This window comes from Portunus trituberculatus, chromosome 17 (genome assembly GCF_017591435.1).
Source record: "Portunus trituberculatus isolate SZX2019 chromosome 17, ASM1759143v1, whole genome shotgun sequence".
Lineage (NCBI taxonomy): Eukaryota > Metazoa > Arthropoda > Malacostraca > Decapoda > Portunidae > Portunus > Portunus trituberculatus.
Genome location: NC_059271.1, coordinates 26512525 through 26538830, shown reverse-complemented (window position 1 = coordinate 26538830; position 26306 = coordinate 26512525). Strand labels below are relative to the sequence as shown.

General features: G+C 38.5%; 1 protein-coding gene across 3 annotated transcripts; it reads left to right on the top strand.

The window, feature by feature from the left end:
• The first annotated feature begins 7029 nt into the window (after nt 1-7029).
• LOC123504955 lies at nt 7030-25829 on the top strand. 3 transcript variants are annotated; one of them, XM_045255920.1, is made up of 9 exons: nt 7030-7140; nt 8737-8941; nt 9695-9823; nt 18151-18333; nt 19139-19277; nt 20528-20658; nt 21166-21249; nt 22764-22877; nt 23960-25829. In XM_045255920.1, exons 1-9 carry the CDS (start codon nt 7088-7090, stop codon nt 24494-24496), a joined length of 1575 nt encoding a protein of 524 aa, XP_045111855.1. In that variant the 5' UTR covers nt 7030-7087; the 3' UTR covers nt 24497-25829. The 3 variants fall into 3 exon arrangements, with proteins under 3 accessions (XP_045111855.1, XP_045111856.1, XP_045111857.1); XM_045255921.1 differs by having other exon boundaries at nt 7031-7140; nt 20531-20658; XM_045255922.1 differs by having other exon boundaries at nt 7070-7191.
• Nucleotides 25830-26306: the final 477 nt, after the last annotated feature.

Genomic DNA, 26306 nt, shown 5'->3' with positions numbered 1-26306 from the left:
TTCAGGAGTGCAAACCACAGATTCTCATCTGTAGTGGTATTAAGTCCTTTAAGCAAAGCACCTCTGGTCAGTTAACGATAGAAATATAACCAGTTTTCTTTTCTCTCTTTCTCCCTCCTCTTTAGTGTGACAAACTCTCAGAGTAACTCAGCCCAGTCGAGCTGCCTCTCATAAACTTAGGCAAATTAAACAATAAACACATTCTTCCACCTTTTACAAATTTCACAAATAAAGAATAAAACAAATGCTATCTCTTGGGTACATCAAATTTCTCACATTGTATAGAGGCAACCAATGATAAATAAAAGGATTATTATTTTATGTATGAGGGATTACTGACTTTTTAATTGTGACTCCTAAAACACTGGCACTTTCTCCTCAATACAATACATTTACCCTCAGCTTATTGAGCCTGACTAAACTAGTTGATTCGTCCTGTGTAACAATATATATATATATATATATATATATATATATATATATATATATATATATATATATATATATATATATATATATATATATATATATATATATATATATATATATATATATATATATATATATATATATATATATATATATATATATATATATATATATATATATATATATATATATATATATATATATATATATATATATATATATATATATATATACACACACACACACACACACACACACACACACACACACACACACACACACTCAAAGTACACCATGCCCAAGAGAACTTAATTGATGTTTGGTATAGCAATCCTTAACCTCTTGAGTACCATGACAGATTTCTATATTTATTCTGCTTAGTATTTGGTGCTTTTATACAGCTTCAGAAACTTGTGTTGGGGATTAAAATAGTGAAGACTGTGGCCATTAATCTTCTGACCTCCATAGACCCTTCCTAGATGTCAATAAAATGGTCTAATCCTACACAAATCTTCAGGTAAAAATGCGTTCCAGTACTGAAAGGGTTAAGTTAAATTCTATTGAATCTGAGCTTAGCTTAATTTATTTTTTCCCTAATGTTCAAAAGAAGCACCAGATGTTAGGAACTATATTAAAAGGAGTGATTGATAATTCCACCACATCAAATGTCACAGTCCTTAGGGAATAGTTTAGGCATATCTTGAAGGCAGTCTGTGTTTTTATTATTTATATATCTGAGTTATATTCTAGTAGGGCTGGCTTGGATCTTTGGAACTGACGGCAAACTCTTCACTGATTATCACGTCATTCTGATAAGATTGTGTAAATCTTTAAGTCTGCTGTCTTCAAAGTGTTTACCTGTTAATCATAAAATTACAGATTTGGATGTTGGTACAACAGTTTGTCCAAAAGTGTGAGACTTGTAACCTAGGAATCACTTTCAATTATGTGACTTGGGTATGTAAATGCAGGTGCTTCAAAACTGTTAAATCATAACGAATTGGTGATGGTTAACAATAGAAAAAAAAAATACATGCATGAAATATTGATAAAATTAATTACGGTATGACCTCTATCAGACTTATTGGAAGCGGGAGGTGATCGGGTAAAGTATACAAAAGAAATTCTTGAGATACTTACCAGACTGGGACACCAAACCTGCCCCAAGACTTCGGCAGTGTTATCGATTGTTATCTGTAAGGCTGCGTGGTGCTCGCCCAGGTGGTGGCCAGAGTTCAGTAAGTACAAGAGCCGAATGAAGGAATCAATTAATTCACTAAAAATATTGCCTGCAAGAAGCAGGAGAGAAGGGAGTCCGTCGATGTATGGGAACGGCGAATGTATGGCTTGGTGTTAAGGTGCACGGAAAAGAACTTCATTCAAAATCCTTTCCTTCACATTCCATGTGATAGGTAACATTAAGGCTGTCAATAAGTACTTGGGATATTTACCACTCAGGTCACTATTACATTGGCTTGCATTCCGAGAGGATTACCTTTGTGATTTAGGAGTATACATATATTGCCTTGTTACGCACCTCTGAAATTACTTGCTGGAACAGAAATCAAATGGTGCATTCCTAGCCTCCGAGGTAGCGGGTTACACCTTAAATAAGGATCACAACTGATATAGAAATTGCAAGTAAATTGTAAAGACATATATCATAGCAAAAAGGCTGATAATCAACAGTACATGCATATGCATGCATTTACAGTTTGGTCAGACACGAATTGCATTTTTTTCTTTTATTTAAGAGAGGAAAGCTGGCCAAGGACGAAAAATAAAATAAAGGCCCTCTTAGTTGCTAGTCGTCTTGCGAGTCCGAGAGCCAAAAGAAAGGAATAAATGCCTTGAAACCTTCCTCTGAAATTAAATCAAGCCATAGGAACTTGGAAACACTGAAGCAGGGTCACAACCTTAAAAAGTTTGAGAACCCCCCGGAGAGTGAAGGCGGGAGGTAGAGGTGATGGCAGCCGAGGAGCTGCTGATAATGAATACATGAGTAATCAGGAATCACGGTTGAGAAGCTGTATCTGCTGATTACAGCTGCACTACCTTCTTTTCAAGAGACTAGGCACTTGATTGTAATCTTTTCAGCACCGATATATGTTAAGAACTGTCATATGTAGATTTTTTTTCGCCATTTATTATATTTTAATGGTTGATGTTTGTTCACATTCGAGTTTTATACGTGTGTTAAGGCATTTCTTCTTTTGATAATCTTTTCTTTATATAAAAAGAGAAGTACTACTTGTAACAAGACATGGAACTTCCTTATTCACACTGGTAATCTTTAAAGATTGATTGCACGCCGTCAGCTTTGACCAGCTGCGTCACTCGCTACCTTCCTCCCTCCCACCCCCAAGTTGTGTAAAGCACTGGGTTCTGTAAGCCCTTCTTCAGTGAGTCTTCACATCCTAGATACGTGTGTGTGTGTGTGTGTGTGTGTATGTGTAGTTTTCATATCACAGGGAGAAAATTAGTAATAAGTTACATTAGTTTGGGCGTACAGGGTCGTAAAGATATCACATAAAATAAAACTGAGTCGTGATGAGAAAAATGTTTGAAGAACATTGGTGTACATGTATAGTGTATGTACGTCACACCATGAATTTATATTATATTGAAGTTCTATCTTAATTTATTTTATGTATTGTCAGGACGTAGGCTATACGGTATAATGTATTTAATGAATTGTGTTGCTCTGTTGTTTGTAACTCTGCAATGGGTAGTAAATGCAGCAGACTAAATACGCGCTAGCAGTTATGAGTGAAAACCACTGCTGCTCCCTCTCCCTGATGCTCACCCACCCATCTCCACCATCAGTAGCTAAGGTCATCGGCATCATCAATGCAGCTTCACAAACACCACCACCACAACCACCACAATCGTTATCATCAACACCATAACTGTTACCAGTCTACAGCACATCATTGTTTTCTTCAGTCATCTTTCGCACCTTGTTTTTGTTGTAATGATCTCCCGCACTCTTTTACTCTGCATGCTCGTCTTGAAGTGCTTTGAATTTGCCCGGAATACCTACATGTTAGTACGTTTGAAGGACCATTTGGTTCAAAAAGAGTTCCTTGCCTTCATCTTTGCAAAACTGCAGATGTGTGGCGTCAGGTGGTAGCGAAGTGTATCGGCTTATTTAAGTACGGTACCGAAGCGCCTGTCCTGTGGGATGTAGTATACGAGTTTTGTGTAATTCAGTAAAGTGAGATGATTTAGTTTATCATCATGATATGAATATCTATGTAAAGACTACGAATATACTATCAGATCACTTATCACAAAATGGACCTAATACTTCCGCAAACCATGTGCTCCGTCAGAGCAGCGGCATCCACGTGTTTGGTGGTATGTCACAGTTCAGAGTCCTCGGGTAGGTAGGCCTATGTGAGTGCGTTCAAGTGATGCCAATCGCCTTGATTCACAAGTTTCGTAATCTTTGTGAAGTGTAAATATCTTTCAGTTGTATATGACCTTCAAAGTATTATTTAAAACAGGTGACATCCGCTTGAGCGTGGGCTACACGTAATTACGATCAAGTAGATATCAGTACAAATTGGCATCATATGATTTTATGTCCATTTCAATGTTTCTGTTGCTTCATGTTGCTTTTCGCTCCAACGCATATATTAGAGCAGGGACTATGGCTTATTCTTATCCGTCTCTCTTCATCAAGAACGAGATGAGTAAATACGAAGAAAAAGGTGATTTTCTTCTTGAATCTTATATTGGAAGGGGTTGAGCAGCGAACGGTATGGCGCTGAGCCAGTGGTTGAGTGAAGCCTTAGTTTAGTAATATGAATATGGAAAGAAAATTACACGTCACAGGGCTAAAGGCAAAAACAGAGATAAGCATCGGCGTGCCTCCTGACATGATTGTGATACCGACCTTTGATCTTACGGATCTGTTGCCGGGAGGAAAGGAGGCAGTGTGTGGAGGAGAGATTCACAACTTTGTACGAGAATGTTGCTTATAGCATCACGACGTTACAGGCCAGTAATAATTCCGTATCCTGCTGTAAACGACTGTTACGAAATTTACGCAGAAGAAATGATATCGTAAGGCTACTACATTGAACATTATGTATTATAAACGACCTACAATTTCCCCATCAGAGATGGCATTCCCTTTGCAGTGCAGCAGTACGCCAAGGAAAGAACAATGAATACAATATGGCTCTGTGAAGTGCAAGCATGATAGTTATCAATGTGCAAGATTATTCTATAGATTAACAGTTTGGCGGTTTAACGTGGATGTGTCTGTTTTTTTTTTTTTTTACTTTTTTTTTCTTTTCTAATATATATATATATATATATATATATATATATATATATATATATATATATATATATATATATATATATATATATATATATATATATATATATATATATATATATATATATATATATATATATATATATATATATATATATATATATATATATATATATATAATGTGTTAACTGCGAATTAGTGGTCAAAGTGTATCGCTGGACTTGTATGGAGGACAAAGAGTTCACCAATCCACTCATCCTTATTTACTAACTAGTTCTTTGAATAATTGATTGTTTCACTTTGCCCATCAAGTAGACGCATGTGGCATCTGCCATCGAAGAATTCTAGGTCGAGTTAAGAACTATAATCACAACTCACCACAGCTCAGCATGCGGCTGTAAGCTTCATTTAGCTCATCCGATGGCAGTCTTATAGGTAACTTCCAATTCCATGTTGTCCGCTAACAAATTGACTATAAGCGCATATAGAGCAATAAGCTGCCACTCACTTCTCTTCCAGAAAATTGGGCCCGTATACATAGAACCTGTTAATCTAAGAAAACTATTGACTTATATTTGAAAACAAATTATGAATATCATAATTCGCCACCGCCTTACAACAATTTTAGGTGAGTCATGGCAGTGAAAGTTTCTACTGCAATGAACATGAACCACTGAAGTTGCTGAGTATGCGTCACACACACACACACACACGTATATATACATAACCCATTTCATAAAGAAAAAAAAAAGAAAACGAGTACACATGCACATTCGGTAGCTAGGCGTGCTTTCACTATTAGTGCATCGAGACTGGGGATAGGTTTTGTTGTGAATAATGCACACTTTTTATTTTCCATTGCTTTACCTTTTCTTTACTTTTTTTTCCTTTAATTTATTTATTTATCTATTTATTTATTTATTGTATTTATTTATTTATCTATTTATTTATTATTTTATTTTATTTTGTTTATTTATTCCTTTATTATTATTATTATTTTTTTTTTTTTTTATTGCAAAGGGAATTAGAGGAATGATGATATGGACATGCTCTTGTTCGGTGTATCATTGCGGGTCACCAGCTCACAGTGGAAAGAAGGACACGAGGATATGAGATTTAAACATCACTGCATGGTGTGTGCGGGTCGTTGGGTGGGTTGGTGCTTTTCATATCTACTTGAACTTTAAACTTTCCCAGACTCATATATATTGCGTTTTCCCTGCTTGATATATAGCTTATCTCGTTTATAAGTGAAAACAAGGTCTTCCATCTTTTCCTGTATCGACTTATCTCTTTCGGGAGGCGCTGCTTGCCTCTGCCTCGATCTGGTGATCTGTCGCCGTGTGACTTAAAAAAATATTGTAGGATGACATGCTCGTGTTCTAAAAAATAAAGAGAGACCGTCTTTCAGCTCTTAGTCCCTAGGAGGACTTTTAAGAACAAGATTTTCAAGAATACTTGCCGCGATCCTTTACTAAAGAATACGACGAGGACGCACCACCTATAGATTTACCTCTATATCTTTTTTTTTTTTTTTTTTTTTTGGAGTGGGAAGAGGATTTTAGGTCACGTAAATAACAAAGCGTAGCATGGATTCTCTCTCTCTCTCTCTCTCTCTCTCTCTCTCTCTCTCTCTCTCTCTCTCTCTCTCTCTCTCTCTCTCTCTCTCTCTCTCTCTCTCTCTCTCTCTCTCTCTCTCTCTCTCTCTCTCTCTATATCTCTCTCTCTCTATATATATATATATATATATATATATATATATATATATATATATATATATATATATATATATATATATATATATATATATATATATATATATATATATATATATATATATATATATATATATATATATATATATATATATATATATATATATATATATATATATATATATATATATATATATATATATATATATATATATATATATATATATATATATATATATATATATATATATATATATAGAGAGAGAGAGAGAGAGAGAGAGAGAGAGAGAGAGAGAGAGAGAGAGAGAGAGAGAGAGAGAGAGAGAGAGAGAGAGAGAGAGAATCTATGCTATGCTTTGTTATTTACGTGAACTAAAATCCTCTTCCCACTCAAAAAAAAAAGATATAGAGGTAAATTTATAGGAAATGCACAGCAGAGGCTTTACTCAGTCATGCATTCCGGAAAGATTAACATCATTCACTCTTCCTCCCCCCAACTTTTTTTTTTTTTTTTTCATCATCTCTTTAATCTCGAGGAGTTGAGTCAACGAGCGACCTCTGGTATAGCACGGCATACGTGAATACGAGGCTGGCTTTCCTGTGAGTGTCGGCGTTTGCCTGAGAGTGCAAAGTCCACCTCCGCGTCGACAGCATGAAGTCACCTCGCACTCCACAGCCGTCAGTGTCTCCTGGTTACGGCAGCAGGTAGCACCACTTCGCCTTGGTGTTTCTCTTATCTCTTGAGAGCTGATATAAGTAAGGGGACAGAATACTAGGTTGTGTGTTTCAGTGTTTATGAAGTCAACACATTCAGGCATTCTGGAAGAATCATTCCCAGTTAAGGACACGGTAATGGTCGTTTCGTTATAAGCGAAACTAGAATTTTGTGGTGAATTTCTTTCACTCATACAGCAGTTTTCGTTATATCTATTCACCTAATGGGAGCTGACATGACACCGCTCTGCGCAACGGAGGCACCGAAGTAGCCTGCCTCATATTTTTCTTTTAATGGTGTGATAATGCGAGTAACTCGTGCTGAATTTTTGTATTTTTGTAGTTAACTATCCTATACTAAGATTTAAAGACAATAACGTTAAAATTTGTAGGTTATACAGAGTTCTAAGTCACGCTGACATACATTATGTATATTCTAGAGTGATAAATATTGCATACTAATCTGTGTGGCGTTGATGACTGCATGCGCAGTAAATTGTAGACGGTAATTCAGCTGGGAAAAATAATGCATACTATATGTTTTACGAAAATTACGTCATTCTTGAATAAACACTTCTTGTCGGCGACTTCAGATTGCCCAAAGTGAGGAGCGCCCTCTTAAGTAAGAAGTTATGGCTTTTGAAATAGTAACTCCTCATCCATCCTTATAACAGCATAGCAGCGGCATCCTATATGAATGTGCTATAAGTCTTCATTTGTCTTCCTTAATCAGTTTTTAATTGCAGGGAGCGTGAGAACGAGACGCCATACTTCCCTAAGTCTCGAGCTTTGAACATAGTGCTGAGTACAGATCATAAATGGTCATCAAAGACTGATAAGAACATTATATTTACCTATAACATCGTACCGAGTCCAAGTTTTGCTGGCATGTGGAAGGAAGAATCCTTCATGAAAATTTAGTTTTAAGAAAACTATCCCAAAGACCCTTTTTCCCATCTTCTTTCTTTCTTTCTTTCTTTCTTTTCTGTTTCTTATCTCCACTCAGCGTCATCCAAGGAAAATCACGAGATATCACGTGATCGCAGCAAGCATTTACATTACACCAAATCTCCGCTATTAGAGGAGAGCAGGATTTTCAATATGAACAACAGATCCTTCGTATTGGCATGGTCTCAATGCCGAAGACTCAAAAAAAGAAATAAACATCCTCGCTGCTGCACTTCATATTAGAAACATTAATTTTGTAACATTTGCGACATAAATGTAGTACTTTTATCTCATTTCACTTTCTATTATTCTTATATGTGCTAGTATGAAAATAATGTAGAGGATGAATGAACGGGGAAAAAATAAATAATCAGCTTGAAAGAAGCAGACCAGCCCACAATCACAAAGCTTCGTGATAAATGAGATAAGCTTGCGTGTATCTTGACTGGGCGAGGTAGTGATAGGCTGTCAGTGCATGATGTTGTGTGTTGCTATGTGAAACAGTCACGTAGACACACTGCTCTCATTGCCGACAGCAAAAGTAATTATTCACTATTGCGTCGTGACTTCTCGAGAAACTATCAGCCGTCAATTAAGATAACGACGCCAGGTCGGACTTTTGACTCGTGACAATTTCAGGAACGACAGTCGAGAGATGAGTGAGACTGAGACGAGAACACAACAGCAAACCATGAGAGGCAAGAGACTCGCTGTGGCTGAGTTGCAGGCTGTGAAGTGGGTGGCGTCGCAAGCAGCAGTGAAGCGTGCGTATGATGGCCTCAAGCCCCGCTATCAGACCCTTAGACGGACCGCCATCCTCGGCTGGTTCCTTGTCATGTATGAGGTGAGTGTGTGATTCTATTGATAGACTGTAAATGTTGATCGTGTATGTACAGTACGTATGTAGGAGTGTATAAGGTGTAATGTTTACTGCTATGCACGGCACTGAAGTTTAATATCAATCTAACATTGAATTAAAAAAGAAATCTAAAAGTGTTCCCAGACCATATTTTGTGACATAATGGTTTTCATGTTGTTACGTTATCGCAACCATCCCCATAATTATGCTCATGATACCACAATGAGCAGGGGACATTGGTCACGTGAGCCACGGGTGGCAAGTGACGCATTAGGAACAGTCAAGACAAGTTAGGCTCCGTGACATTGGAGAGGGTTTACCTACGCACAATATGGACGTCACAAGAACATAAGAACGTGCAAGATCTTTTTTTACTTGAAGAGTATTTAGAAGCGCTGTTTAGCTTCCACCCATTAATGGCGCAGGCAATTTTATTTATAGTGGTACCTATATTAAGGCCCATAGCATCACCCAAGCTCATCTTTGGTGTAACCACCTAAAAGCTGGGTATCATGGTGACATTTAGGTAACTATAAACCACTCGACAAATGGCAAAGTTTCAAAGTGGTACTGTACGTGGTGGGATTCGAACCTACGCACGGACGTCTGCCCGATCCCACGCTCACCACCTTAACCATTAATCCACTGCCTCCCGTAATCAATTGTGATGCTGCCTCATAGTCTTGCATGCAAGCCTTCAGATCCTCCTAACGCCCCATTGTTGTCTCCCACCATCAGGCAGTGGTGGTATGGTGGTGGACGTTCCTGCACAGCCTGCCGTGGCCGGAGACGCTCCTTGCAATCCTAGAGGGAGCCGACAGCCGTGTGGTCGCAGTCCTGGATCTGGCGCAGCAGAGGATAGAGTGGGTGAGTAACAAGATAATAAAAACATATATAGGAAAAGCTGCACGAATTCAGCTTGTCCATATGCCTGCATAAAACACACATCCTTATCCCTAAATATATCTTATCTTCCAAATTGACTCCACCAATTTTTTGTGTAATCCAGTCATTCGTCACTGTTTTTTGGTGTCTGTTTACTTCATATGTTCTTTTCAAATCTAAATCGTTTCGATTTTGAACACGTTAGTTTTGCCCAGTATTGTTGTACCAGCAAACATCACAGCCTTCCGATCCTTCATGTGTGCGCTTCACACTTTACTGGTCTTTCATACAAGAAATCTTCGAGAAGGAATCCTTGATCCTGTTTTCTATTTCTTGCACAATACGCATCAGTCAAGTAACCGTCCCAATAAATAAAATTAATTATTTACAAGGAGATACCATATAACACTGAACTTGTGTGTGTGTGTGTGTGTGTGTGTGTGGGGTATGGTGTGGTATGGTATGGTGTGTGTGTGTGTGTGTGTATGTGTGGTGGGATGTGATATGGTGTGGTATGGTGTGGTGTGCTATGATGTGTGTGTGTGTGTGTGTGTGTGTGTGTGTGTGTGTGTGTGTGTGTGTGTGTTCTATAATTTCAAACAAGATAAGTGGCCTTTGGTTTTCAGAGGCTCTGAAGACCGGTGTGCACTCTTCTGTCTTCATCCGGTGTTAGTAGTGATCATAAATTAATATCTTATATCTATGCTCTGTTATATAGCTCTCTAGAAACTGAATTACCTGTGTCATTCGTCAGTTTCTCATTTCTACGAGAGGCCTATTGTACAGACCTACTGTATGTTATTGGATGAGAGTCGCTTACCACCTAAACATCATGGAGTCAATGGTTGCTCATCTCATCATCTTACCTTCTTTAACTCTCTTCACTCTGTCATAGTCCACCAAAATGTTGCTGTCTGCCACCGCTATTTTCAGCGTGGTTTCTGATTAATATCTTACACACCACACTTTCTACATTTGTCCCTGGCTTTTGGCTGACTCTTTCAGATCTTTTAGGCAAACTGCAGTTCCAGTGGACTTTTTTACCTAATATTTTGTTGCCTTTGGTAGTCTTCCCTCTTGCATAAAAAAAAAAAGATACCCAGATACCTTTTTCATCACCTTTACTGTTTTAATGTTTAGAGAACAGGAGCTTGTCTTTCACGTGGCAGAGAGAGAGAGAGAGAGAGAGAGAGAGAGAGAGAGAGAGAGAGAGAGAGAGAGAGAGAGAGAGAGAGAGAGAGAGAGAGAGAGAGAGAGAGAGAGAGAGAGAGAGAGAGAGAGAGAGCACTTTATTTACACGACAGATCTGGGAGGGTCAAGTTAAAACTAGTGGCGATCGTGCTTGATTCATAGCCATCAAATTATTGTTTTCGATCTCATAGCTAGCTGCGGTCTTGCTCTTCTTGCTATTTCTGTCGCTATTTTCATGGTTACCGTTCTGAACCCCCTACCCTTTGTCCTTTGCTGGTCCCGTTATATGAGTCTCAACACTTATTCTTATGCCAATTCTGTTAACAGTCAGACAGTAGCTTCACTTCTTGCTTAAGCTGTTAAGATCGGGGAAATTATACTTTATTCTGTTCTTCCTTCCTTTTGTACTGTTTCACCTTTTAAAAGATAGATTAAGACATCTTGTAAAGCAAACTGATGTGTTAATTCCTCTTTGAAACTTTTTTTACTTTCTCCTTTACAAAATTGTATAAATAAAAGCGAGGTTCAGATTTTTATTATGAATATAGCTCTTGGACACTCTCATTTCACATGTAAGTATAGTAAATGTACAAGTAAGGAACGAAAGAAAGAAAACAGTATCGTCACATATCAACGTTCGATGTCACCGAGTCGTTTGCCTCCCAATGACATACTTTCTTCGCTTTGATTCGTAATGCGATCTTCCCATGGAACCCGCGACGTGGCCTTAATCAATGTTCCATGCACGGGTCAATCGATGCACGGGAAACGAGTGTCCACCCAGCAACAACACTAATGAAGTAAAGGGTAAAGGTAGGAGACTGGCAAAAGTTCCTTACATTTCTACAATTCTTTATCGTTCGCGGGAGGTCACCGTGTAACAAAAACATATCTCTATTTCTTTAAAAGGACTCTGATAAAGAGAAGCAGATAAATAAAAACTCACTTTCTAATGGTCAGTCCGTTGTAAGAACAAGAAGCTTTCCGCCATACGTCAAGGTCTAGTCAGATTTTCCTAAGCAAACTGTGTCAGACGCCCGCCGTGCTCAACGAGGAACACGAAAATCCAAAGAGTTGACCACATCCAGCAGCATACTTGAGCGCGCCTTCCCTTTTTTTCTCCCCTCTTTATTCTCTCTTTCTTCCTTTTCAGCGCTCCCCCATCTCTCTCTCTCTCTCTCTCTCTCTCTCTCTCTCTCTCTCTCTCATTCCCTCTCTCTCTCTGCACACAACTAATGGAGAGAGGCCGTACTCAGTCAGCCTCCCTTGTACCAGTACTGATGTGTCCCATGGCACTGAACATCAATGGCATTCCAGTAATTATTACCTCATTACTTCCTGATGTGTGCTGCCCCAGTGTTACTATGGGTAGAACTAAGAGTTTTCAAGACTTATCTCTATTGTTGTGTTGGTTTTTCTTTCATCAAGTGACCTTTAGCAGCGAGGTCGGGAAGGGGTCCATACGAGGAGAAGGAGCAGGACACCACCCACTCCTAATAATGTACCGCCTGGGTACGAGGATGCCCGCGGGGGAGCAGGGTACGGAAGGTGTTGTCCACTCATGGCAACTGTTATTAAGCTATGCAGTAATTGTACCGATAGATGCGGGCCGAGTATGGACGTGTGTTTTGCGAGGCTGAGGTCACGCTGGGTGGATAACTTTTTTTTTTTTTTTTCTTTTGTGGATGGAGTGACAAATACGGAGACATGCCAAAGGCTATAAAGATATATGTAGGAAAAATCGATGGTTATTGGTACATGTAAAAAAGAAGCGGCTAAAGGAGGAGTCCTTAAACGAAGGTCATTTTGGTGTACAAGGTGACCTACAACTTCCAGTCTTGAAAGTGAGAGTTGTAAAGTCTCCTGGAGAAGTTGGTGTGTTATGTTACGTCACCAGCTGCCCTCATGGATCTCGCCTCCACCACCCTCCCGGCTGGCAGCGCTCATACTTACCTGTACTCGTTAAGCATTGCTTTTTGTGTGCATGCCTTGCTTATTAGATTTATGTGCATCGAAGTATACTCGTACATTGTAATCTCCCTCTAAATTGTCTCCTTCCACTTTCTAGAACTCTCAGTTATTCTCTTATTTGTTCTCATACAGTGTTGACCTCAGATGCTCGTCAGTTCAGACAGCCATCAAGATACTTGTAATCTAAGTTCACGCAAACAGTCCAACAATGACATCAGGAAGTGCATGAAAGACGAATATTGAATACTAAATGGAACTTTTAATCTTCTCCATCATAAGATGTTGAATTTATTATTTTTTTTCATTCTTTCTTTTTCATAGAATGATAACGCCTTGTAAAGGAGATACACAATTATGTATTATAATGAAAGTGTAACACATGTTCATTATGAAGGATGCTGACTTTTTCTTATCGCCCTTCTCTCTTTTCTTTCTTTTCTTTAATTATAGCTTTATTTGAGCAGACAACATTGAACAACATGGAAACAAACCCCAATAGTAAAGGTCGCCACGCCACCTAACTATAGCGTGCCTAAAAAGCACGAGGCAAAGGTTGAGTGGTGACAACCGTCCTTGTTCCCATTCGGGGAACAAAGCCAAGAATCGAAGTGATCAAGCCATGCACAAGGCACAGCGTGCCTAAAATTCATGATACATGCACAAGTTGCGACAAAAGATTAAATAATGGCAATTTTATAGGCAAACAATATTGATTCGCATGGAAAGAAAAAAAACTATAAACTCGAGTCACCAAACATAATTATAACGAGCCTTGATTGAAAGTAGGTCAGATGTAGTACTGTACACAAGGCAAAGGTTCACCAGCGACTATTTGATTGTATCACTGGAATGCCGTTGGCTGGCCGGACCGTGTGTGTGTGTGTGTGTGTGTGTGTGTGTGTGTGTGTGTGTGTGTGTTTCTTGGGATGGGGGGAGGTGGGGTGTCGCGGTGTCGGGTGTGGCAGTATAGCTGGTCAAAGCGAAGGCCAGAATGTCACCTCTCGTATATCACTTTACCCGTCACTTACCCTCGCAAATAGAGGCGTGACTGTCGGGTCTTTCTGTTGCTTAAGGCACACTAGTGATGCAACTGACGTAGAACCAATGACCTGTTCCTTCTGCTAGTATTACTAATGGTTATGAGGTGCATTTCCTTACCGCATGCTTCTCAGTAACTTTTCTTTTCTCTCTTCTTCATCTTCACTTTCTTTCCGGAAAAAAATTCTAGTTTCGTGTTCAGATCAATGACTATAGTGCAAACAAGTAATAAATAGATAAATAGAATTAATTCAGCGCCACGTCATTCATATATTCACAAGTAAACACACACTAAGAGTTATTAGTAACATGATGATCTGCCTTTTTCAGAGTGGCAACTGACCGTTACTTTGCTTACTTATCGTAGATGAAGCCAAAGGAGAGGCGGCAAGAGTTGTGTTCAGAAGCGAGGGAAGGCGAGGCACAGCTCAAGGCGTGGGATTATAAACATGACCAACACATCGGCTGTCAAATCGGCTGTCAAAAAGCTATTGGTTTCCCTTCGTGTTGCATATTGATGGCTGGTGTAAGAAATGAGGCCGTGCGGATGTACGTACGTTGAGGAATGCTGGCGGAGAAAACATTTCATCATACTTTGATATTTTGATATTCCAAATCGCAGACCTTAGGAAAGGAAAAAAAAAAAGATTGGATATGTTTGGCCGACATGAAGAAAAGAGAGTAAAAAATTGTTGAAAGTGAAACATGAGGCATCACGGACAGCCTCTGGTCACAGTCCTAGGCACGTTTTGAACTGATACTCGAATTTACCGCTACTCGTATGTATTTACTTCATACAACTACAGCATTACTCATGTAGGTCAAAGCTGAGTCAGGCTTCTACTGCTGAAATTGATGTTTGGGAAGTATTTAGACGTTAGATGCAATTATTGCATTACTGCTGTGCCGCAAATCTACACAAAGCTTTCCCTCGAGAATAATTCGAGAGCAGCATTCTGTCAGTGTGTGGGTCTCGCTCTTAACTTTCTCCGGAGGAGGTAGTAGATACCTACCGAAACGATAATTTACTCCCAGCGAGGTCTAATAACACTTGATCAGGGGTGCTGTGAATTTCCCATTAAAGCTAGTTGTGATCTCTCTGAACGTTTCCCTTTGTGTCTCACAGCTCAAGGGGACAATCACAGCCCGCTCTCTAAAAACAACTCTCCTTCTCATAAAACTACATGCACTTACCACACACACACACACACACACACACACACACACACACACACTTCATTTAAAATTTGAAATTTAAAATTGCTACTCCAAATCCAGCCTCGGAGTCCCCTTCTGGGAGGGACCAGAGATGTCCCCAGGTCGGACTGCTCTCGTTGGCGACCCAAAATGTCTTGACACCTCCCTCAACTTTTTCTTCATTAACTTCTGCAACATTTGCGGTCTTAGATCTAATTTTCAATCTGTAGAACACCACCTCTCCTCTACTAAACCTCATCTTCTTTTCCTCACCGAAACACAGCTGTCTGAGGCAACTGACAGTGGCCACTTTTCTGTTCCTTCCTACTTTCTCTATCCACATTTTCGTTCCAAAGCTGGATGTTGCGTCTAAGTGCACAACGACTTGACTTGTTCTCGTACCCTCGCTCTTGAATCTTTCAAATTTTTCACCATCTGGCTTCAACTCAATAGTCACTCTCTAACTAAATTTAGCTGTCTATCTCTCCCATAACTCCTCTGACTATAGTAAATTCTTTGACTATTTAACTTCCAAAGTGGAACACATTCTATTTCTCTATCCTATCGCGGAGATCTCCATCCTTGGAGATTTCAATGTTCACCACCAGCTTTGGCTTTCCTCTCCCTTCACTGACCATCCTGGTGAACTAGCCTTCAACTTTGCTATCCTCCATGACCTAGAGCAACTGGTGCAACACCCTACTCGTATTCCTGACCGTCTTGGAGATACGCCCAACATTCTTGATCTCTTCCTTACCTCTAATCCTTCTGCTTATGCTGTTACCCTATCTTCTCCGTTGGGCTCCTCCGATCACAATCTCATTTCTGTATCTTGTCCTATTTCTCCAATCCTCCTCAGGATCCCCAAAGTGGAGGTGCCTCTGGCGTTTTGCCTCTGCCAGTTGGGGGACCTGAGGAGGTATTATGCTGATTTTCCCTGGAATGATTACTGTTTCCGTGTCAGAGACCCATCTCTGTGTGCTGAACGCATAACAGAGGTGATAGTGTCTGGCATGGAGGCGTACATTCCTCATTCTTTTCTCAACCTAAACCTTCTAAACCTTGGTTTAACACAGCCTGTTCTCGTGCTATACATGATAGAGGTTGCCCACAAAAGGTACTTGAGCCTTCCATCTCCTGAATCTCATGCACTTTATATTTCTGCCCGGAATCATGCCAAGTCTGTTCTTCAACTTGCCAAACACTCTTTCATAAATAGAAAATGTCAAAATCTTTCAAACTCAAACTCCCCTCGTGATTTCTGGCATCTAGCCAAAAACATCTCAATAACTTTACTTCTTCATCTTTCCTCCTTTATTTCATCCTGATGGCACCACTGCCATCTCTTCTGTCTCTAAAGCTGAACTCTTCTCTCAAACCTTTGCTAACAACTCCACCTTGGATGATTCTGGGCTTGTCTCTCCCTCTCCTCCTCCCTCTGACTATTTCATGTCTACAATCAAAATTCTTCGTAATGATGTTTTCCATGCCCTCGCTGGCCTAAACCCTCGGAAGGCTTATGGACCTGATGGGGTCCCTCCTATTGTTCTCAAAAACTGTGCTTCCGTGCTTGCACCTTGCCTGGCCAAACTCTTTCAACTTTGTCTATCGACTTCTACCTTTCCTTCTTGCTGGAAGTTTGCCTACATTCAGCCTGTTCCTAAAAAGGTGACCGTTCTAATCCCTCAAACTACCGTCCTATAGCTTTAATCTCTTGCTTGTCTAAAGATTTGAATCTATCATTAATAGGAAGATTCTCAAACATCTGACACTTCACAATCTTCTATCTGATCACCAGTATGGCTTCCGTCAAGGTCGCTCTACTGGTGATCTTTTTCCTTACTGAGATCTCGGTCATCCTCTTTTAGAACTTTTGCTGTTGCGTTAGACATAAAAAACTTTTGATAGAGTCTTGCACACTCATACAGCTTTATTAGATATGGTGGAATCAAAAGCTTTTCGTCTCACCAACTCCCCTCCTCTGACTGACTGTCTTCAGCCTCTTTCTCACCGCCGAAATGTTGCATCTCTTTCTATCTTTTATCGCTATTTTCATGCTAACTGTTCTACTGATCTTGCTAACTGCATGCCTCCCTCCTCCTGCGGCCCCGCTGCACAATAATTTCTTCTTCCTCTCATCCCTATTCTGTCCAACCCTCTAATACAAAAATTAACCAGTATTGTCAATCATTCATACCTTTCACAGGTAAACGCTAGAACTCCCTACCTGCTTCTGCATTTCCATCTTCCTACGACTTAACTTTTTTAAGAGATAGGTGTCAAGACATTTGTTCCAGGCCTTTGACTGATTCTTTTGTTCTTTTTTGGAGACTGCAATTCCAGTGGGTTTTTTTTTTTTCAAATTATTTTTTTTCCTTGGCAGTTCTCCCTCTGACATGAATAAAATAAAAAAAACTCCTACCGCATGACTTTAATCTCCTTCTTCTCCTCTCCAACTTCCGACATGTTCCATCCTTCTACTTTCCTTCTCGTACCTAGCTAGAAAATTTTAGCACCCTGAGTAAAAACAATAATCGTATTCTGAATATATTGAAACTTTGTAAAAGTAAAGAGCTACAGCTCTTGTTTTACCTCTGCTGCTGCCTGAGTATGCGCTGGCCACAACACACTCTAAGGCTGAAGAGATGTAAAGGAACACAACGATGAACTGCCAGTCATGATTAAGGATTATGTCCCTTTTATCTCTTGGGTCACTAGTGAGATGTGCTTACAACATTAGTATGGACCATAAAGCTGGTCTTGGTATTTACTTCGTTCACTCTCTCCCCTTGACTCTCAAAGACTTGACACCACAAAATTGTATGTTTTCATCTTTTATATTCGTCCAACCAGCACTTCACTGTTCTGTTGCTCATCAATACTAAAGTGTGTCCCTTTCTCTCACCTTGCAGTGGTGGGATGCGACTGGCGTGCGGCTCATGTGGCTGCGAGAGAGCATCTTGACATTCCTCGACTACTACCTCACCAAGATCGACTCCTTCCTTCTGCGAGTCCAGGATGCAATCATCGCCGCCCTCACCTACCTGCTCAGGCCCGTCGCCACCCTGTACAGGCAGATCGTGCCAGCTACCAAGGTACTGCACCTGCTGCACTCACACTGCACTCAGCCACTCACACGCCACGCTCAGGGAATATAATATAGAGGCGTTACGTTGATTTACGCTCTTCTGCGTAGTCAGAAATTAATTGCATAGGTTGTTAAAATACAATCATTTTTTTCGTTGGTTGTCTTACTGATGCATTTAGTATTGAAAATTACAATCACCACAAGAGCAATAATGATGATAATAATGATAACAACAATGATGTTAATAGTAATAATGATAATAATAATAATAATAATAATAATAATAATAATAATAATAATAATAATAATAATAATAATAATAATAATAATAATAATAATAATAATAATAATAATAATAATAATAATGATGATGATTTGTGGGAAAGTGGGAAGGGATACACGGGTTGTGGAAGAGTACTTTACTTCCTGACTAGTTTTGTTTACATCTAGTGTATCCCTTCCCCACTTTCCCACAAATTGTCAATATTCTTACAGTGATGATAATGATAATGATAATGATAAAAATAATAATATTAGTAATAATGATGACAATAATAATAATAATAATAATAATAATAATAATAATAATAATAATAATATTAATAGCAACAACAGCAACAATAATAATAATAATAATAATAATAATAATAATAATAATAATAATAATAATAATAATAATAATAATAATAATAATAATAATAATAATAATAACAACGATAGAAACAACAACAATAATACATATGAATGGAAAATTACAAGTTTACGTGTTGATGACGGAAGCTTAAGTGTTTTTGCTCTGCTCACTGACGCAGTGGGAGGCCGCCACTCGGGCACGGCGAAGGGACGAGCAAGAGAGTGACTTCAATGAAGATGACGACACTGAGTTCGGCGAGGACTATTTGTCCGACGCTTCCACGGACTCACGCCGCCTGCTGAAGGCCGGTCCTGGGGGTGAGCCTCGCGAGACTGACATGGCCTCACTACCATTCCCAACAACTCTCTCTCTCTCTCTCTCTCTCTCTCTCTCTCTCTCTCCATCTATCTATCTATCTATCTATATCTATCTACATATCTGTATCTATCTATCTATCTATCTATCTATCTATCTATCTATCTATCTATCTATCTATATATATATATATATATATATATATATATATATATATATATATATATATATATATATATATATATATATATATATATATATATATATATATATATATATATATATATATATATATATATATATATATATATATATATATATATATATATATATATATATATATATATATATATATATATATATATATATATATATATATATATATATATATATATATATATATATATATATATATATATATATATATATATATATATATATATATATATATATATATATATATATATATATATATATATATATATATATATATATATATATATATATATATATATATATATATATATATATATATATATATATATATATATATATATATATATATATATATATATATATATATATATATATATATATATATATATATATATATATATATATATATATATATATATATATATATATATATATATATATATATATATATATATATATATATATATATATATATATATATATATATATATATATATATATATATATATATATATATATATATATATATATATATATAAGATTACTGAAGCTTTTATTTTCTGACAAGTGATTTACAATGGTGTGATTTATATTACTAGCTGGTATTGATCGTGAATGCATGTCTTTAATTGTCCTTCATGCGTGGTGCGAGTATTAACCTTCTAAGCACTGCTTTCTTAATGCCTACTCTATTTTTGTCTTTTTTATTTATTTATTTTATTTTTATTTTTTTTAATATTGCTGGCATATGTGTGACCAAGGCATGGTTTGTTCCGCGGCACCTGTCCCAGGATGAGGGTGGAGGAAGGAAGTGTAGGGGAATAGGATGGATGGATGAAATAAGTAGCTGGAGCATTGGTTAAACATGTAAACTTTACAGAATGGTGACTTTTTCTTTGGTAGTCAAGTGTACCCTTGTCTCCTGGTGAAGACCTACATCCTCTTCCGCTCCACGCATGGTCATGCATCCCATCGCAACCTCACTTGCGCCTTTCAAGTTTGCTTTTTTTACAGCCTTGCTTTCTTCCTTCTCAAGCAGGCGTGTCTTACGGCCGCCAGTGCACTACCGCCATGGCAGAGGGAAAGTTCAGGCAAGCCATGTACCACCGGGTTAAGAAAGAACTTCGTGTTATGAGGAAAAATTCCATCAGATTTTCTTATGGCATCGTAAGTTTCTTTCCCCCAGAAGCAGTCTATAGTAGTTCTTGTAATCGTCTTTATACGAATAAGTACTTGAGGAATTATTATTGAAGAGTTTTCTGTCCTCGCAAGTAAGTGCTGGTTCTCAATGTGTCTGTCTAACTGCATGCTAGTTTAAAGGCCTTAGTGGTAAACTTTTCTCTAGTTTGCATGACGCTCCGTCTTTATATAAAAGAAAAATGTCTGCACGATTTTATATAAGTGATTATATTGTATATTTACAATCGTCCATGAAAATTTCCCAATTGCTTCTTTTTTTTTCTTCTTCCTTTTAATTTCCAAATGCTGTGCTGATACAAAATAATGACTTCCTTTTGAACTTCATTTATGATAATAGCCAAGTGTGTGTGTGTGTGTGTGTGTGTGTGTGTGTGTGTGTGTGTGCCTCTGGTATTGTAGTGTTATACTCGCAGTTTTCCATGACTTGAGTCTAATCCTTCTCTATCCCTGCTCCTTCTCCTCCTCTTTCTCCAGGTCACGTACGCCAAGCAAATGGTGGAGCCTCGAATGCGACCTTACGCAGACTCTTTCCAGGTCTCCTATCAAAAGTGGGCAAGGGTGAGTTGAGTGCAGTAGATGTGAATGTAGTCAAAGTTGAGGATGAGTGTGGCATGGTGTAAGTATGGTGTAACAAGCAAGGGTGAAAAAATGTAGCGGACAATGGTATGAGTGGTGTTTGTCGGCAAGGATGAGTGAGTGTGCAAGGAAATTTGATGTGTTAATAATGTGTGAAGTGTAGTGGAGGTGTTGATGACTCATGCTGTGCTAGGGTGTCGCAAGCTAGCATACTGAAGCTGCAATTTGAATTTTCACCGTCAACATGAATAGAAACAACTTACATTATTATTGACATCCTGTTATTACAAAATTGGAAAGCTACAAACGATAACAATCAACATAAACGAAAGCATATCCAGGAGTCTGTATGAGAATTTTGTGGATATTTTAGCATTTATCTTATAATCATACTTAAACGCTACACATGAAACCATTACAAAATATGAGCAGAAATGGTGATGATGTGTCTTATAAAAACGAATCGTGTGTTCAGGCAGTCTTGTAACATTCCATCCAGACTCATGAAAAAGCCACATCATTGATGTATTTATGATTCAGCACAGACGGTATTTGGTGGATGTAACTCTTAAGATCTTGCACTCTGCCTCTTAGTAAGCCTCGAGATCCCGGGGGCAACTCGTCCCCACGTATTGGACACTTGAAGCTGACTCGTGTCATGCTTAGCTGGAAGTTGCTTAAAATAAAAATACGTATTCAACAGTGCGGTGTTTATACTTGATTTTTTTTTTTTTTCACTAGTTTATGTTGTTGTTTTTTTTTCCTTGAGGGAGATGGACTGATACATGTTTATCAATTCCTTTCTCTCCTTTTCCATTTTTTTTTTTTTTTTTTCCTTGTAAGCTTTTGACAGATTATGATTAGAATTTTGCCAACGATAGGAATGAGAGTAGCATTTCAGGTGGATCGTGACATGTACAGTTTGTATGAAATCTAGACTTATGTATTCATTTAGATCATCTTTTTGTGCTGTTTTTTTTTTTTTTTATTCAGTTCATTTTATCTATATATACTTATTTATATATTTACTTTATCTATTCATATTGTTTTATGTTATTTTATTTTATTGTTTCTCTAGTTAACTTAATTATCTTCTTAAGTCTGTGAATATGCACATTTGCCACGCGCCATGTTGCCGAACGCTGTTTGTCGAGGTTTGCGTTCTGTCTTCCAGTTTTATTACATGACAACCAGAGAAATTCTGCAAATGCCAAACACTATTCCAGAACTTAGAACCCATCATATAAAGTTCCGTCAGGCACTTGAATGTTTATCATTTAAAATTAACAACAGTAAGGAACACATGACAAAGTTTACACAGTCAAAAGATGAATTGCCTCTGAACGAAGCGAGTTTGTGATGAACTGATCGAGTTTAACTGTAAAACTTTTGAAATCTTAAGATTTTTTTTTCGAAAAATAATGTATTGTCAACATTTTGATCACTCACTCAGCTATCTACAACAATACTAATGCGAGTCTCGCTGTGTTTTGCAGGAGTACGAGATTCAGGAGATGATGAGGCCCCTGCAGGAGGAGTGGAACACCACCAGGCCACCAATCGCCAAGATGCTGTCTCTCGCACAGGCTCTCTGCGTCGTTTGCCTCGCTGTCAGTAATCCTCTTCACGCTCAGCTGCTCGAGTTATCCATTATGGAGGAGTGAATGAAATTTATCTATCACACAGTGAGAACGTCATATTTCACATCATCAATCACTATTATTTTGTATTCCACTGAAAGCATACGCAAACTGTCTCTCTCCACTCCACTGATGGACACCTCACCTGGTTGGCTTTTGTTTATTGAATGTATACCTCACACAGTCACGTTAACTATATTTCACTTGCCTTATTATTCTAGATTTCTTAGATAGGTAATTGTTTTGTATTCTCGCTAACCTCCTTTGACATGTTTAGCTGTTCTTCATTTAGAGAACGGATAGATCACTTAGTCACATACACTTTTTTTTTACTTGCACCTTCCAGGAATTTTCAAATGATAAGTTTTCTTTTTCTTCCCAAAACTCTTCAGAGGATGGGTGGTCTATTGTCTACTTTTGTTCACTCTTCCATAGGTTCTTTATGTGCGAAGTAAATCATCTTCATCATCATTATCATCATCAGCATCACCCAATTTTCAGCATCATTCTTCCAGCAGTCATCTTAGTCATTATTTAAGATGAGTGCGGCTTCCACCCATGCTTACCATATCATCAACATTCAAATGGTTACGGCCCTCTAAAGGAGACGGTCTGTCCGGGACACTATCAACTATCGTTACATCATTTTTCATTATATAGCTGTAGACTCGCTCCTTTAAACAATGTTGACAGAACTTGGGCGTCTTTTTTTTAAACTGAAAAAAAAAATGAAAGTTCTCCTAATTGAAGTGAGTTCTGGTTTTGTATTTAGATATAAAAACTCGCACAAAATCATCAAGTACACTAACAATGCACTAGTGCTTTCAGTTCAAGGTTGGTGTGGAGAAATATAGATCCAAGCATGCAGGCTCCATGGACAGGAGTGTTACTACACCAAGAAAAAAATAACATATGAAAGTAATAAGAAAATTATTGTATCTTAGGAAGTAAAGAATGTTCATTCTCATTCAGAGTTTTGCTTTCAGATCAGATTATAATTACTGCTATGCTATTTGTGAAATTAATTTTGCGTAATTTGGTCATTTTTGCAGTTTTTGCTTCGTCTAGCGAAAGGAAAGAAGAGTCGCAGAACTCGATCGATGCGCTCAGAGAGTCTTCGCCGAAGGGCTCAAAATCTAGCTTGCACCAACAACAGCCAGCTGTCTCTAAGCCCCACGGCTCTCCAGCAGTCATCCGAGCCAACGCCATCTCACCCACTGGTAGTCCCGGAGAGTCTCCAGGCGCGAGCCCTGAAAGAAGACGACGAGGATTTGGACGGTTCTCCAGCAAAAGACAGCGCTCTGGGAAGTGAGGACAACCGTTCTGATGTGATAGACAGCGACCACACCATCTCACCCATTGACGAAGAACACGACACTGAGGAAGACAGTGCTGCCGCCTCCCCTGATGAACCAAAAGATGGCACAGGCATGAAAATCAATAATGGCAGTATCTTGCCGAGAAAAGAGGTGGGACAAGTGTCTCCCAAAAACAAGAAAGGTGTCACCATCTTGACTCCTCAGCAAACGAAGAGGCAAGATTACAGGAAAGGCAGTAAATTCAATAAAAAGGTCACGACCATAATCTAAGAATAATGACACATGAATATTGTACACTGAGATGTATTCCAATACGTGATGCACGTTTGTGTCTGAGCCCTGAGGAAGATTGTTACGTTTAATTTTCGTGTCGCAGTAGAACGAAGCTAATTGTATTTTAGCTTAATTTTGTTTTATTCGCACCCAATTCCAGACAGAAAAAAAACTCCGCGACTCCGAAGGTACGTTCCTATCAAGGCCGTAGTGAGAGACACTTGCATGTATTTTGATGGAAATAGTTTGCCAGCATTCGCAAAAAAAAGATAAATAAATAAACAAATAAAGCTAGATAAAATAACGAAAAGGATGATCCACGGAGGAAGAAAATTTTCTGCTCGGCATACTGTCATGGTTGGGTCTGACATTATGAAACGCGCACGTCTTGTGTGTCTGGGAAATGTATTTTAGCTTTATTACATTACTAATTGTTGTTTGAAATTGTCACATTTTCGTGTGTGGTGAGGATGCCTCCGCTCACTTCCCTTCCGTCCCAGACCAGTGCCGTGTTCCGTTTGTCTCTTGCGGTTCTGCAGCAGCCAGCGCCATGGGCGTCTGGAGGTGGACAATACTCAACGCCCGAGTCTATGTACCGGCTTCAGTGTTAAATGTTAAATATGGCGCAGAAAGGAAAGCCAGTAGCTCGGGATGTAGCCCACCAGAACAAATTATTCTTTTTTTTCGCTTTTTTTTTTTTTTTTTTTTGTAAGGAAACATCCGACAATTTATGTTAGCATGGACAGTTCCGGCCTTCAACACTTACCCATAACAAAAATATAGCCAGGTTCTAACGACGTCCATCTGTGGGGAAAGAATTAGCTTGAATATTTTATATCAATTGTAAGTTTTCCAGTGAAGTTCCTTATGCAGGTTTAATAAGGAGCTCCACGTGGTAATGCTCAATATTTCATGGACTGAGGCAGGTATCGCCTCGTCTTGTAGGAGCCGAACACAAAGGAAAAGAAGCTTTAATGGGTGTTGCTTTTTGTTTTCTAGCTTGTGCTTGCCTTCTTATAGCTGCAGTTATAGGGCGTAGGTTTAAAGCACCGCATAACTATTCATTTCTTATCATTGTATATTTTACACAGTCTTAATAACGGTTGCTTCTCTTCCACACTTTGTTTAGCTAACTCTTCTATTTTTTTCAGCCATATGATACTAATGGTTTCGCTTCCCCGCTTGTGTTACGAAATCAATCGCTGCCTTTCCTGTATGGAATTATTGTGAAAATATACATTTTTAAAGAAATATTTAATAAATGTGTAACTGTGTTGTAGTTGATATTAATAATATGTAAAAAATAAACCACACATGTTGCACCTCAGTCTGTTGAGTGTTTTATTCTGTTTGAGTGTACTCTACCAGCGAACAGTGGCTTCTTGTAGTAGAACAGGCGATCCTGTGTCTCGTTAGGTATGGGCGTTGTTACCATGCAGGGTCACAGACCAAGCAGACAGAGGAAGCTAACGCTACACCAAAGCGTAAAAGTTTTAGTCTCACCCACAGCTACCACTATGGGGAAGCTTTGGTGTCCCTGCTGTACTCCTTCAGTAGACTGGTGACATTGAAGTAAAGGATTCCATGACTTCCGGGACTACCTCATGAAAGAGTATATCGCTGACTAACATCCTAATGTTATGTGAACCAAAGATCACAAAAAGTAACGGCTACAGGCTTAACAATTTACGTAGAGAGGCAGGTTGCTTTGTACTGCAATCTTCCAGCAAGGTTTTTAACATCAAGGAAGGCAACATTAAAACGGTTCCTAACAATGAAAGTGAGAGTGGTAGGGCGAGGCGGCGGC

Coding starts and splice junctions, on each gene's coding strand:
- LOC123504955 (XM_045255920.1), top strand. CDS start 7,088: ATGAAGTCACCTCGCACTCCACAGCCGTCAGTGTCTCCTGGTTACGGC. Junction 8,942..9,694: donor GGTTCCTTGTCATGTATGAG/GTGAGTGTGTGA, acceptor TCCCACCATCAG/GCAGTGGTGGTATGGTGGTG. Junction 21,250..22,763: donor CCTATCAAAAGTGGGCAAGG/GTGAGTTGAGTG, acceptor TGTGTTTTGCAG/GAGTACGAGATTCAGGAGAT.